Source organism: Aplosporella prunicola (assembly GCF_010093885.1).
Source record: "Aplosporella prunicola CBS 121167 unplaced genomic scaffold K452scaffold_34, whole genome shotgun sequence".
NCBI lineage: Eukaryota > Fungi > Ascomycota > Dothideomycetes > Botryosphaeriales > Aplosporellaceae > Aplosporella > Aplosporella prunicola.
The window spans coordinates 127,460-141,392 of NW_022983562.1; the positions used below are offsets into that span (position 1 = coordinate 127,460).

General features: G+C 52.5%; 8 protein-coding genes across 8 annotated transcripts; 2 read left to right on the forward strand and 6 right to left on the reverse strand.

The window, feature by feature from the left end:
• Positions 1 to 950: 950 nt before the first annotated feature.
• Positions 951 to 1,781, reverse strand: K452DRAFT_312666 (carbohydrate-binding module family 63 protein; the record flags this gene model as incomplete). Its single annotated transcript, XM_033543570.1, has 1 exon — positions 951 to 1,781. The coding sequence occupies one exon, from the start codon at positions 1,779 to 1,781 to the stop codon at positions 951 to 953; it is 831 nt and encodes a 276-aa protein (XP_033392828.1).
• Positions 1,782 to 2,916: 1,135 nt separating this feature from the next.
• Positions 2,917 to 4,511, reverse strand: K452DRAFT_302263 (uncharacterized protein; the record flags this gene model as incomplete). The annotated part of the gene is made up of 4 exons (XM_033542569.1): positions 2,917 to 3,838; positions 3,901 to 3,964; positions 4,010 to 4,340; positions 4,395 to 4,511. 4 exons carry the CDS (start codon positions 4,509 to 4,511, stop codon positions 2,917 to 2,919), a joined length of 1,434 nt encoding a protein of 477 aa, XP_033392829.1.
• A 313-nt stretch (positions 4,512 to 4,824) lies between these two features.
• Positions 4,825 to 5,736, forward strand: K452DRAFT_236442 (uncharacterized protein; the record flags this gene model as incomplete). The annotated part of the gene is made up of 4 exons (XM_033537509.1): positions 4,825 to 4,870; positions 4,925 to 5,462; positions 5,515 to 5,614; positions 5,665 to 5,736. 4 exons carry the CDS (start codon positions 4,825 to 4,827, stop codon positions 5,734 to 5,736), a joined length of 756 nt encoding a protein of 251 aa, XP_033392830.1.
• A 646-nt stretch (positions 5,737 to 6,382) lies between these two features.
• On the forward strand, positions 6,383 to 8,053 carry K452DRAFT_236407 (uncharacterized protein; the record flags this gene model as incomplete). The annotated part of the gene is made up of 2 exons (XM_033537504.1): positions 6,383 to 7,734; positions 7,798 to 8,053. 2 exons carry the CDS (start codon positions 6,383 to 6,385, stop codon positions 8,051 to 8,053), a joined length of 1,608 nt encoding a protein of 535 aa, XP_033392831.1.
• A 326-nt stretch (positions 8,054 to 8,379) lies between these two features.
• Positions 8,380 to 8,874, reverse strand: K452DRAFT_312670 (uncharacterized protein; the record flags this gene model as incomplete). Its single annotated transcript, XM_033543571.1, has 2 exons — positions 8,380 to 8,735; positions 8,760 to 8,874. The coding sequence occupies 2 exons, from the start codon at positions 8,872 to 8,874 to the stop codon at positions 8,380 to 8,382; spliced, it is 471 nt and encodes a 156-aa protein (XP_033392832.1).
• A 2,042-nt stretch (positions 8,875 to 10,916) lies between these two features.
• K452DRAFT_236454 (uncharacterized protein) lies at positions 10,917 to 11,359 on the reverse strand (the record flags this gene model as incomplete). Its single annotated transcript, XM_033537510.1, has 2 exons — positions 10,917 to 10,979; positions 11,054 to 11,359. 2 exons carry the CDS (start codon positions 11,357 to 11,359, stop codon positions 10,917 to 10,919), a joined length of 369 nt encoding a protein of 122 aa, XP_033392833.1.
• Positions 11,360 to 12,015: 656 nt separating this feature from the next.
• K452DRAFT_312671 (uncharacterized protein) lies at positions 12,016 to 12,573 on the reverse strand (the record flags this gene model as incomplete). The annotated part of the gene is made up of 1 exon (XM_033543572.1): positions 12,016 to 12,573. The coding sequence occupies one exon, from the start codon at positions 12,571 to 12,573 to the stop codon at positions 12,016 to 12,018; it is 558 nt and encodes a 185-aa protein (XP_033392834.1).
• Positions 12,574 to 13,335: 762 nt separating this feature from the next.
• K452DRAFT_341704 (uncharacterized protein) lies at positions 13,336 to 13,895 on the reverse strand (the record flags this gene model as incomplete). The annotated part of the gene is made up of 1 exon (XM_033545382.1): positions 13,336 to 13,895. The coding sequence occupies exon 1, from the start codon at positions 13,786 to 13,788 to the stop codon at positions 13,336 to 13,338; it is 453 nt and encodes a 150-aa protein (XP_033392835.1). The 5' UTR covers positions 13,789 to 13,895.
• Positions 13,896 to 13,933: the final 38 nt, after the last annotated feature.

A 13,933-nucleotide genomic window follows, 5' to 3' on the forward strand; every position in this document is an offset into this window, starting at 1 on the left:
CAGGAACTAGCACCCTTATTTTGCACCCAAAATCAATCAATACGCGCTTACCGCACATCCGGCGGGGAATCCGTACTAAATATCACACCGCCGCGCGCGCGCGTCCCTCCGCTCGCTCATTCAGTACTAAACCTATTTAGTAGTTGGCTCCTGTTCGCGTAAGCTGCTGCGAAGGTACCCGTTTAGGAAGGCGGTAGGCGGGGGTGGTCAAAATAGCCAGAAGGGGTGGTCAAATTAGTCGGGGCCTACTCTTTTTATCCCTTAATTCGTTTTCGAAGGTGGCTGTGGCTAGGCCCGCAGAGACAATTGGCCTAGAACAAAGCCACTGAGATGATCAAGAAGAGACCAATCGTTCAATTATGGCGCCAGACTCGTCTCACTTAAAGGCCCGTTCTCAGGCCAGCGAGCGTGCAAGGACGGCTTCAATATTATCATGACGGATTGCCTCGGAAAAAGCAACCGCGACAGCGTAAGTATTTCTATTTACCATGTTATATTTCGTTTCCCCGTCATCCAATATCGGCCGGCACAGCCCCGTATTATCCCTACATGTTGAAGTGTACGCAGTTTATATTGCTTTTTCTGTGGCTTAGTCATTTAGCACAGGGTATAAGAGGACTCCGCCTACCGGGCTCCTAACAAGATCATGCCACTCATTGCTATCAATTGAAACCCCATTCATTGCAACACTACATAAATACAAAACTACATTCACACCACCTCACTCCAGCATCATCTCAGCTTGCACTTTATCCAGTTTAAAAGGCGCAAATCGGCCAGGCTACCCGTGATTCAACAGCGTAAGGGTGTGCATTCAATGCTATCCGCACACAGGAAAAAAACAACCGTTCCCTACACAAGAAGACAAAACATTCGTAAAGAACAAACAACGCACAGCTCGCAAACACCTGCACCCCCAACATCACCAACCAACCCCCTCCAGCACAAATCTAGAAGTTCCCCCCCGCAGCCTTCGTCAAGCCCGCCGTCACAGCCATATCGTTAACAACAATCTGCTCGCCGCTCTGGCTCGTAATCCTCACATCCACCGTCTCAGTGCCAAACCCGCTCTGGTTCTCAAAGAAATTATACTCGGACCTCGTCGTCGCCTGCCAGGAGCTTCCGCCATCGGTGCTGACCTCGAGCGACTCCACCGGCAGGTTCAGGTTCCGCGCCTGCATGCTAAACCAGTACGCGCTGGTGCCCTCCTTGTTCTTGAGCACAATGTCATCCGTAATGCCGCACGCGACGCTCTCGAAGCTGATGTCGATCGTGCCCTTCGTCTTGTCCCCGATCGCCGCGAACGCGTCCTCGAAGAGGTCCAGGTGCGTCGCGTCGCACTCCGGGCACTGGTCGACGACCATCACTGTCACGGTGCCCAGTGGGCCTGTCACTTTCAGGCACTCGCCGCAGTGCGACGCGCCGTCCCATGCGGAGCCGGAGAACGCGGTTCCGTACAGCCCCGACGGGATCGTGTACCCGCTGAATAGGCACTGCCCGCCTTCCGTGTTGCCGCCGTAGAAGGTCGCCGTGCCGCTGGTGGTGGCGCTGCTGCTGGCGACTTTGACGCTGTTTTTGCTGGTGGCGACGCTGCTGGTGGCGGGTGCGCTGGTGCTGGTGGCGATGCTGGTGGCGATGCTGTCGGTGGCCGTGGCGCTGGCAGAGGTGGCGACGTCGTCGGCGTACACGTACTCGACGGCGCAGAAGGGAAGGGGGTTTGCGGCTGTGAGGGCGGCGAGGGCCGCCAGGGCCGTAGTGGTGGTGGTGCGGAAAGAGGGCATGGTTTTGAGTGTGGAAAGGTGTGGCGTGTGGTGATGGTTTATTCCACAGAAGAAGAAGAAGAAGAAGAAGAAGAAGAAGAAGAAGAAGAAGAAGAGAGAGAGGGCGTGTGTGTGTGTGCGTAAAGGTAAAAGAAGTCCGACTAGCAGTCTTCGCAGTGAACAGAACAGAGAGCAGAGCAGAACAGAACACAACAGGACCAAACGGATGGATGAATGAATGATGGTCAAACTGGTCGACAGCACAAGTAGTTGCGATTTCCAACCCCAAACCCACACCACCTCTTATATACCCTTCCATCCATCCACCATCGCCACCACGCTCCACTCCACTCTCCACAAACAACCACCACCCCATCACATCACCCATCACATCACCCACAGGCCGCACCGGCGCGTCGCCCCGCCGGCTCGCCCGCCATTCATCCTGCACCATGCACGTCGCGCATCATAGTGGGTCGCCTCAACGGCGCAGGACGCAAGTGGCGCGGCGCCTTGAAACGGGGCCGTATGTAGCTGCAAGCTGCGCGTGGGAGATTTGGCTTGGTGCGACGCGAGCGAAACGGCGGCCAAAGTAGAAGCGAGACAGGCGACAGGCGACAGGCGACTGCAGGCGCCGCACCACAACCGTTCGATGGTAGGGGTGATGTGGTGCGCGAGTGGGCGGGTGATCAGTCGTGGGTAATTTTATTTAAGAGGGAGGGCTTTTGCGGTCGTTCGTTTGCTTGCTTGTGGGGTGGTTGGTTGGTGCTTGCGGCCGTTGAATGTGGTGCCATGTGCGGCCGGGGGCGGCTTGGGGGGCCTGATCCGTGTTCCGGGTCCGCGGCGCGGGATGCCTACAGGAGATCGAGGGTGCGTGCCGTGGGTCGCGTATAGTGCGCGTATGTTGTGTCTCTGAGCTGTATAAAAAGAAAGAAGAACCGCGCAATCTTCTGCTTACTGCTGCTTATAGTTATGAATGATGATCGCATGCCAGCCACTGTCTGAGGGCAAAACTCGCCCTGGTATGTATGTATGCGGCATGCCTGCGTTTCAGACCAACGTCAGCAGCTCTCGCACTACGCTATCAGACCTTGTTTGTAAGGGCAAAGCAAAGCACCCGATCCACCGACTCTGTCGACCCGCACCTCCTCCCCCACTAGTAAACACGCCCCGCGTTCAACTCCGTAATGAACTTCCAAATCCCGCTTCCCTCGAGCACTTCGTACTCCTTCAACGGCGCCTCAAAGAGGATCTCGGCCTCCGGCTTCATCAACGGCCTATATTCCCTCCCAAAATCCCTCCCAATGCGCAGATCCGTCTCCTCGACCCGCCACCCCTGCTCGCGGCCGGGCAGCGACCTCAACTTATACCGTATCGACTCGGTGCTCTTGGGCAACGATGGCGGCTCCTGCGTGTACTGACCCGGCCACAGTTTGACACGCACGCCGACGCCGCGGACCTCGAGCCGCTCGAGGCAAGGCCACTCCGCTTCGAGCAGGACGGGGTGAATGAAGCGCGTGAAGAGCTGCTCGCCTGGCCGAAGGCTGTCTTCGGGGGCCTGGAGCGCCAACTGCTCGTTCACCCAGTTGTCCCCGTTCTGCTCGAAGAAGAGGGAGCGTAGCGTGGGCCGGATTGAGCCCAAAAAGGCGCCATATTCGCGGTAGCGAGCTGCATCGTGGGGACGCAGATCCTCGGACCTCTGTGGTGCCCACGTGCCGATGCGGAGGGAGGTTAAGTTGGTGCAGCGGCGGGTGAGGTACGGTTGCATGTGCCCACTAAGCGGTCCTGCAGGCGTGTTTTTCCTTTCTCCGGCGTATTCGGCGCTTCTCTCAATGCTTTCCCGAATCGGATACAGGTCCAAGCAGTATTGCATCAGCTGGGCGTGGGTGAGGCCGTCGGGTGGGTCGGGGAGAGGGTTGGCGTATTGCGAAAGGCCATCGAAGTCAAGGTGGCGGAGCGCGCTCGCGTCTCTTTCTCCAAGGATTGCTCTCACGAATGATCGCGAGACTTGGCCGCCGAGCCGAATTGACGTTGCCGAAGGGAACAGTGGGGGAGGGGGGCAGGACTCGCGGTACATCCTTTAGCGCCGTAGTGAGCATGAGTTCAGCGTGATGCGGGGATGAAGGGTGTTGCTCCGAACCTGAGGAAGAAAACATCGATGATGATGACCTTAGTCATTGTTGAGAAAGCAGCCCATAGTGGTGCTGTGAATTGTCAGTCCATTATGATAAGTGTTTGAAAGCACTCACAGTCTTCGACTAGCAAGTCGATGGGGTCGTCACGCCGTATAGTAATCCTATAGTCAATGCTATTTTCATACAGCTGGTAGTTGCCATTTTTGCGTCCCGGCGGCGCCATAATGATGCTCCATGCCAAATGTCGCACATGTTCTCCATATCCTGGGCGGGTCTGCAGGGTTGCAAGGAGAGATCGCTGGCGTTTTCGGATGGCTTGGTCGAGGGGAGTCTCGGGATACATTACATTGTAGGCGGGGATGGGGTGGGGGCCATATTCGAAGAAATTGGCCGTTTCCGAAGAGTTATGGCGGCTTAGGTCTATGGAGCGGTAGAGCTCCTCGGTCTGAGGTGAAGTTAGCCAGTGGTTCGGAGGCAATGTGAGCCGGAGAGGACGCACGCAGATGGAATGCAGCCATTGACATGTCGCGCTGAGGGCGCAGCATGAGGGCGTATCGCAGAAGTCGGCGATGATGTAGCGGAGTAGTTCAACGGGCAGATGGCCGAGCGCGGTCATGATGGCGTAATGGTGGATGGAGTTGGATGTGTTCGGTCTTAAGAGCGACTCGCTTCCGTCAGGCAACAACAAAAGGCGCGAGTCAGGCAGCCACCACCAGGCCAAGCTTGTGGCTGCGACACAACAACATCAACACCTCGAAATATCAAACAGAAGCCATCCATCCTTTGAAGCTGTCATTTCCAAGTGGAGCATAGGTGACGCTGCTTTGATTTATCAGCATTTGCGTCTGTGACTCAGGCAAACCTCAAAATCGATGACTCAAGCATTCTTTATAACGGCAATGAATCACTCCACCAGTCCCCTCAGCATCATGTCCACCACCAACACGACCTATCTCATCACCGGCGCCAATAGAGGTGAGTCTCGCCGAACCGCCCCCAACTTCCACGCTAATCCCATCTTCCCGACAGGCCTTGGCCGCGGCCTCGTCGCAACCTACCTCGCCCGACCCGCCAGCACCATCATCGCCGGCGTGCGCGATCCTGCCCACCCGACCGCGCAATCCCTCTACTCACTCTCCGTTGGCACCGACAGCGCCCTCATCGTCGTGCGCATCGACAGCAGCGACGCACCCAGCGCCGCCGCCGCCATTTCCCTCCTCGCGACCGAGCACAGTATCACGCGTCTAGACGTCGTCATCGCCAACGCTGGCATCGGGAAGACATATCCACGAATCGCCGACGCGACACTCGACGAGCTCGACGAGCATATCCGCGTCAACGCCTATGGCCCGCTGGCGCTGTTCCAGGCCGCGTTGCCGGCGTTGAACCAGAGCTCGCAGCCCAAGTTCGTGGCTCTCAGCTCTGCCGTCGGCAGCATTGGCGGGATGGGGAAGCGGACGTTGTTGCCGCACGCAGCGTACGGGCCGAGCAAGGCGTTGCTGAACTGGTTGGTGAGGAGGATGCATTTTGAACATGAGAACATGATCGTGTTTCCCATCCATCCGGGGTAAGATGCGGATTAAAATTATCTGGTGAAGTTGCGGCTGACTTTGCGGTAGCTGGGCCAAGACCGAGATGGGGAACGGGACAGCGACCAAGTTTGGCTTAGGCGAGGCTGAGGTCGAGCCGAAGGACAGCGTCGCCGGCATGATCAAAGTGGTACGTATGAGAGGCCCATCAAAAAGACGTATTTTTCTGATTTATTGCAGATTGACGGCGCGACGCGAGAAGAGACATCAGGCCGGTTCATGCTCTTCAACGGAGAGGTTTCGGAGTGGTAAAAACAGACAGAAATATACTTACGGTAAGTAGACTGATATAGAATAGAGGTAAGGACACTTTACTCGTTTTTCCATGCCTTTTCTTTTGTCCATGTCTGCGCGAAGAAGCGGACGGAAGTTCAGTGGTTTAGGGCCGCTTCGTCCGCCGTATTTCTCTCTTGCGCAAGTCTGTCCGACCGGCCGCAGGGACCACAACTGTCAACACTCTGCTTCCACTCCCGATCTGCCGTCAGTGGTATAGGTATTTGGTCGCAAATAACCTACCTTTCGAATCATTTTAATACTCAATTCGCTTGGCAAAGTCTCCACATCACAGGGCCATCCACCTAAGCCTCTTACGATATCAGCAAACCGTCGTGTCAACTATCCATTGTGGAACTGGACATGCGGAGATAACCACATGCAGCTTACGCCTCGCCGCAGTTAAGATCCTTCGGAATCATGTTGTAGAACACGAATGTCATCTCATGTTTGCAGCCTGCAGCTGCGAGTACCAATCGGCTATCCTGCGACCCCGCAACCCCGCATGCATGGGTGCGCGATAAAGACCAAGTCATTACTATAAAACATGCTCTCAACAGTCTCATTGCTTCCAACACTCCAATTGATAGCCCATAATAGTTCTAACAACTGCCTCGTCGTCAATATGCCCGAACAAAACGTAGACGCGCTCGTTGTCGGCGCAGGCTTCGGCGGCATCTACTTGCTGTACGAGCTCACCAAGTTGCCGCTCTCGGTCAAGCTCATCGACATGGCCGGCGACGTGGGCGGGACGTGGTGGTACAACCGCTACCCCGGCGCCATGAGCGACACTGAGAGCTACCTCTACCGCTACTCTTGGGACAAGGAGGACCTGCGCACCTACCCCTGGGCGAACCACTATCTGCACCAGCCCGAGATCCTCAAATACCTCGAGCACGTCGTCGAGAAGCACGGCCTGAGGAAGTACATGCAGTTCAACACGGAGATGTTGTCGGCCGATTTCGACGAGGACGCCAACGTCTGGCGCGTGGCCACAAACTCCGGCGACACGATTGTCACACGCTTTCTCTTTACATCGCTGGGCCCGCTGTTTCGACAGAAGCTGCCCGACTTCCCAGGCATGGACACGTTCAAGGGCACGCTCGTACATTCGCAGGAGTGGGACCCAGCGATCCAGCTCGAAGGCAAAGACGTCGCGGTCATCGGCTCGGGCTCCACCGGCGTCCAAATCGTCACGGCCATCGCGCCCGTCGTCAAATCCCTGACCAGCTTCCAGCGCAGCCCGCAGTACACGGTGCCGAGCGGCAACGGGCCCGTCTCGCCCGAGTACCGCCAGTGGATCAACGCGCACTACGACGACATCTTAGAGCGCAACCGCCAGACAGTGACGGGCTTCGGCTTCGAGGAAAGCACACGGCCGCTGGCGTCGGCGACGCCCGAAGAGCGCGAGGAGGTCTTCGAGACCCTCTGGCAGAAGGGCAACGGCATGCGCTTCATGTTCGGCGGCTTCGGAGACATTGCCTTCGACCGCACCGCCAACGAGGCCGCGTGCGACTTCATCCGCCGCAAGATCGCGTCCATTGTGAAAGACCCCGAGAAAGCCCGCAAGCTCATGCCGCGCGAGCTGTATGCCCGCCGCCCCCTCTGCGACGCAGGCTACTACGAGCAGTTCAACCGGGCCAACGTGCACGTCGTCGACGCAAAAGCAACGCCCATCACCGCCATCACGCCGGCGGGGATCCTTACTTCAGACGGCGCCGAGCGCGCCTTCGATGTCGTCATCTGCGCAACCGGCTTCGATGCCTTCGACGGCGCGTACGGCCGCATCGCGCTGCGCGGCCGCGGCGGGCAGACGCTGCGGCAGCGCTGGGCCGACGGCGCGCGCACCTACATGGGCGTCGGCGTCGCGGGGTTCCCCAACTTGTTCATGGTCGGCGCGCCGTTGGGGCCATTTTCGAATTTCCCGAGCGCGCTGGAGGCCGCCGTCGAGTTGAGTATGGCTGCGCTGGGACAGGCGTTGCGGGCTGCGGGCGGGGCGCGGGATTCGGAGGCGCGGAATGGGGATGGTGATGGTACCAGTAATGGTGTCGGTGCGTGTGCCGCCAAGGGCGTCGTGGTTGACGTAACGCCTGAAGCGGAGGAGGAGTGGGTGGCGCGGTGCGAGAAGCTGGCCGAGGGGAGCCTGTTCAAGGAGGCGCCGTCGTGGATTTTCGGGCGCAATATCGCGGGCAAGCCGCTACGGCCGAGTATGTATTTCGGGGGGCTGAAGAGCTATCTTGACATTTCGCGGGAGGTGGTTGAGGGCGGGATGAAGGGGTATGTTATCAAGGTGTAGGTTGAGGGGCGGAGGGGCGGTTGTTGGACGTGTTTACCTTTGGGGATTCGGTGATGCGGACGTTTGGTTTGGTTGCTTGGGGAGACAAGCACTATCCGGTTACACTACCCTCCAGCATTAAACTATCAATGTTTGTCGTCGGGAACCACAAACCGTGATCCCGGAGGATGAAACTAATGTATCAAACGAATGTCTCTCGTGGGAAGCTGAATTCTCCCAGACTGTGTTTTAGTAGTATACATGTTGGCAGTTTATTTTAACCACAAAGGAAAAAAGAAAAAAAAAAGTAAAAAACATATTTCCCTAACAAAACGCTTCCTCTCCACCTAGGGGCGACAGACTCCGATATTCAGAGGGTTAGGCGGGGGCGTAGGAGTTATGGCTTGCGAAGCCTCTTCGCCTCCATACCACGTCGTAGAAAGCATCCCTACTACCCGCATTCCTACCGCCGAGCACGTGATACCGCACGTCTTTGCATACTGCAGTTTGTTATCCGCTCCACATACGAATAGCAACTTGTTTAAGTTGATGGCGTTGGTTAGTTGGTTAGCGGCTTTTAGGGCTGCGACGTAGTCGCTTCGATTAAACCCTGAATAAGAACGGTTATTATTATCAGGTCTGTTTACATTGGTGAAAACATGATTGTGATGGTGATGTTTATAAAGGGCTTTAGAACTCTGTACTAGACGCATTTAAAGCTACCTACCGAACGGAAAGAGCTGGTAGCCGCAGAAGTTTGTGCCCTGCTTGCATGTGCCTGCAGCAGTAGTAAAGCTAGCTAAGGTCGTGGTTAGGAGGCCGAAGGCTGTAAGGAGCCGCATGATTTTGATATTTAACTGAAGACTAGATTTTTCGGCCAGTGTTGAGTAGTAGGTAGCAGTTGATTGTGCGCTGGATTTTCGTCACTGCTTTCAGTGATTTTATATGTTTGAACGTCTCTTCAGTGATGAGAGGGCGTATATTATTTTAGCGCAGTGTACATTCCTTATTCCAATCCATGGTAAGAATTAGGCATTACCGTGGTCGAAGAATCCTCCGTCTTCCTACTAATGGCTTATGCATCCGTTAGCACGTAGTGTCTAAAGAAATTTGACGGGATTTTCCGCTTGCTGGCCTACAGGTTGAGCTTACGCTAATTTTGTAAGCCTTCGATCAGCGGTAAAGTAGGTACGCAAGCATAAACTAAAGCTGGAAAAAGCTTATCCTTAGCTACTTGTGAAGCTGGGCGGGAGGAATTGGACGCCGCTTGTCCTCCTAAATTACTACTACCTATAGAGGTATATAAGATACTATCTAGAAGGACACGTTTTCTTTTTGAGGTCATTGCTTCCTTGCAGTAGATAAATGAGTAGTGCAGGGGGTAAGGCTGTTGTGCAACCACTAGATGATGAGGCTGAAAAAACGAGAGTTATCGGAGTGATCCTGGCTGACACTACTTTTCGAGTCCCCCTGCGGAGAGAGCCGTATTTCTCACCACCCCACAACCGTGCCAAGACTCCTTGGTCTTCATTGTGCCGCCAGGGCCCAGGCGATTAGTCTCTGCGCCACCAAATATCAGCGGGAACGGCACCGTCCTCGCTAGGCTAGAGTCTCCAACGTTTTCGAAGACTGTCAGCATGTCAGGATTCTGTTGCTTGCAGTGAAGCCTCTAAGAAATACGTTACCTGCATGTTGGCTTGGTTTGCCTTGTATTTTTTCTAGAAGAAGCAAAAATTGTAAATTTTGCGCTATTCGGGGTGTCCCGCAATACTTAATCTATCCAGCTAATAGTTTTAAGTATTACCAGCCCCGCCGTTGATACACTAGCCGCTGCGAAACCGGACAAAGTGGACATCGTCTGTGCCGCGTAGTAGAAGAGCGACTTATCGACATGGTTGAACTCAGTGGATTGTTTAGCCCTTTTGAGAGAAGTGAAGATATCGTCGTATTAGTTTCTGGTTTGAAGTGGCCGTAATTTCTCACAGTGATGGTTGTGCTTTTGCGTAACGTCTCGAGTAGGATGTAGGTTGTATATTACCTCGTTTGAGGCGCACGTCGCCACAGTAGTAGAGGCTCTTTCTGCATTTGAGGGCGGTGGTAAGACCGAATATGCTTGCGGCGAGGAGGTCAAACGAAGTGACGAGCTGTATTTTTCCTCGGTTTCGGGCTTCGGTTGTGGTGATGATGAGTTTTTCATATTGCTATTAGGCTTAACTTTGACGTCTGCCTTTCTGCATTTATATATTTGAGCGTCTGACATCATCCAGAAGAAACTTGCAGTCTGGTGCATAACCCTGAAGACGAACTTCCCTCTTTATGCTGGCGGAACAGCCACCGCTTTGATAACCATTCCGGTGCTTGTCTCGAGAGTAGGGCAGCCGCCCTGTGAGTGGCAGCTAGCTGCAGAGACCGGCGGCGCGGAGGCCAAAGCCAGGGCGCCCGTGATAATTTGTATAGGAGAAAGGTTTACTCGCATAGTAATCCAGAGGAGACGATGGTAGAAAATAGATGTTAAGGTGTTTGTATGGATAAAGTCAGCAAAGTGGTTTCGGTAATGCTATAGTTTATACGGAGCAGGCAGCGCATTTTTATAAATGCTTATCACATGCTTGTCGACTCAATTTTAGATCAATTATGGTAGAAATAAGAAGTAGTAGAACTACTACAAGTGTACTATTCTAGAGTAGTAACATCTTGTATCGGTTCACTCCGCTGATATTTTTGCGCCTATGCAAGGATTGTGATGTATTTGCAACCGCTCGAGAAGCTTTCATCATATAACAGAGGTAATCATTTACACCCACTAGCTTCCCATCCTCTCAATTTTATCCTTCTCCACTACCAGAGCACATCAAGTTCCGTTTCACTAGTCAAGGCTATCCACCTAGCGACAGCTGCAAAAGCTGACGTCGAGGTGGGCACTGAATCTGCCGTAGTCCCAATCAAACTTCAAACAACCACCGAGCACCCGTCAGTCACATACACGGCGAAAAAATAACAGCGACGCAGGTAAGAACTCACCGTTCCACCATCCTTGTTCCCGTAGCACTGCCTGATAATGTCGCTGAAGGCATCATTGCACGCACTCTGGTCGGGGAAGTGTCCGCGCAGAGCGACGGTGGCTCCGCCCCAGATGAAGGCGTTAGGGTTGCGCCAAAGGTCGCTGCGGCACATGCGGTCCCGTGCTCTTCGGATCTGTTGCTTGCTCTCGCACGAACCGCAGCCGCCTTTCGAGTAGCAGTCGGCTGCAGAAACCAGTGGCGCGGAAGCCAGTACTAGGGCCAATGTGGCTACTACGAATTGAATGGGAGAAACGTAGAACCGCATAGTTGTTAGGCAGCCGAAGGTTGTATTTGATGGTAATTGAATGGATAAGATCTGAGGCAGAATTGTGCTGGTTGAGTTTTCTGAGAGCAAGAGCGCTCGGAGCTTTTAGACCTGTCTTTTTATATATCGCTGTGACATGCGTACTTAAACTCTATGTGTAAGCAGTACTAGGATTAGTATAAAGTGGTCTTAGTAGACTGCTCCCCTTGATTGCTGCGCCGTTACTGAATTTAATTTAGTCTTATTTAGCGAGGCTTACAGACCAGTCCATACCCAAGGGAGAATAACAAAGGGATAAATCTAGAACGCCGTAGAATCAAGGGTTTATTATTATCGCGGGGTAGAACTATCTATCAGTAGTTGTGTAGCTAACGCTTGGTATTACCCTTTAGCACTAGTCACCGGAATAATTCACGATTATCTACCTTCTTTAACAAACCACGATATACGATGTAAAGAGGCAAAGGTTTTAGCTTCAGAACGTTTACTGTCTCGATTAAAGTGAGTATAAATAAGTAATCACGTCCACAAATCGCGTTTTTGATAATTTTACTATATATAGAATCCTATAGATGGCTGGGACGTATCCGGGAAATACTAGAAGAGATATTTCCACATATTTTACCTTAGTCAATAGTGCGTTTAGTAGACCCAGTCTACTTAGTGGATGTAGTCGGCTTGGTAGACGCAGTCGACTTTGTAGTCTTAGTCGACTTGGTGGACATAGTAGGCTTGGTCGACGCAGTTGGCTTGGTCGACATAGTAGGCTTGGTGGAACCAGTCGGCTTGGTCGACATAGTAGGCTTAGTGGAACTAGTCGGCTTGGTGGACGAAGTGGGCTTGGTGGACGCAGTCGGCTTAGTAGATCCAGTTGGTTTGGTAGACCCAGTCGTCTTGGTGGAAGTGGCCGTCTTGGTAGAGGTAGATGTTTTCGTGGAAGTAGAGCTCTTGGTGGAAATGATAGAGACAGTGGGCTTGGTTGGTAGAGTGGGCACGGTTGGTACAGTGGGGGTTGGTTTGGTGGAAGTAGCCGTCTTGGTAGAAGTAGATGTCTTGGTGGAAATGACAGAGCTCGTTGGCATGATTGATTTGGTGGAAGTCGCTGTCTTTGTGGATTTGGTTGATCGAGTCGCCTTGTTGTCGTCGGCTAAAGCCAACGGCGTAGCGGTCAAGGCTAGGATAGCCGTAAAGATCTGAGCTGTGCTGAAGTGCATGATTGGTAGATTGGTAGATTGATGGAAAATTGAGTGGAAGATGTTGTGTGATGCTGGCGGGGCTTAGGAATGCAATTTTCAGAATACTTATAGGCGTTGTTGGGACATGGCGAATATAAGCAGTAATAGATTTTCGGCAATGATCCTCTTGAATCATGTCGTTCTGCTAATTTCTGAGTTTGTTCGAGGCCTGTTGTAAGCGCGATTTATCGGTTAGCCACAACCACTTTTAAAGTTAAGGAAGGGATGAAAGAGTACCATGTTTCAATCGTCTGGTATTATTGCGGGAACTAACTTTAAGTATCTTAGTACTTGGTTGAGTCAATTAACGGAACTTACCATTAGCGAACTAGCTGAGACCTTACTGTTATTTCTAAGTATATTCGTTGTGAGAAGATAAGTAGGCTGGATGTAGTTGTATAAAGCGTACTGTTAACGATTTCGAAGATCTTAGGCTTTGTGATTTAAAAAAATTTATAGAGGAGGTTATTGAAGCCTCGACTTACTATACATGACGAAATTATAGTTATTTCTTCTTGGTTACAGCGGATAAAGTTAAATGCAACACCAGGGACTTTTTATTTGCGTCAAATGACGAAAGATGAAAACTTATCACACATGCATATTGAACGTAACGTTTCGTTTGGATTAAAATGAATGCTTTTTGGGTACGTTCATGAACTTAACGCCAGAGCTACGTATGAATCACTAAACATCAATCACTCCTCGAGTAAATCACTTTCTGCTCCTCGTCGAAACGATCTACTTAGGAACAGCTGCAAAAATTAACGTCCACGGAGCAGTCTTTGCCGTTGTTTTTCCAGGTATACTATGAGAATTGGTTAATAACTTACCTAGTAGGATGTAGCAGGATGATGGAAAACCCACCTTGGCGCCATTCTTCTTGTTCTTGAAATGGCAATCAGTAAGATATTGCCATGCATCATAGCATTGCTGCCGACTTTCGAAGCCGCCATTGAAAGTGCAGTGACCATATTTTCCAGCAAAATAACTTGGAGGATTCTTCCAGGCAAAATCGCATCCGTGTTTGGCTAGATTGATCATGTTCGAACTTTCGCACGTCTTACACCCTCCACTGGGGTAGCAGCTGCTGGTCATGGCAGATGTATCAGCCGTGTCAGCTGAGTCTGCCGACGCCAGAGGCGAGGACAAGGCCAGAGTGGCCGTGAGGAGTTGAGAAAGACTGATGTACATGGTTTGTAGATGTACGTAATGATTGGAATACAGGTGTCGAGGTAGTTGTGTGATGTAGTAGAATATCAAGGGATGCAATTTTCAAAATTTATATAGTTGTTTCCGGGCCACGCTTAGTCGCTCACTTCCGTATACAGGCTCTCAC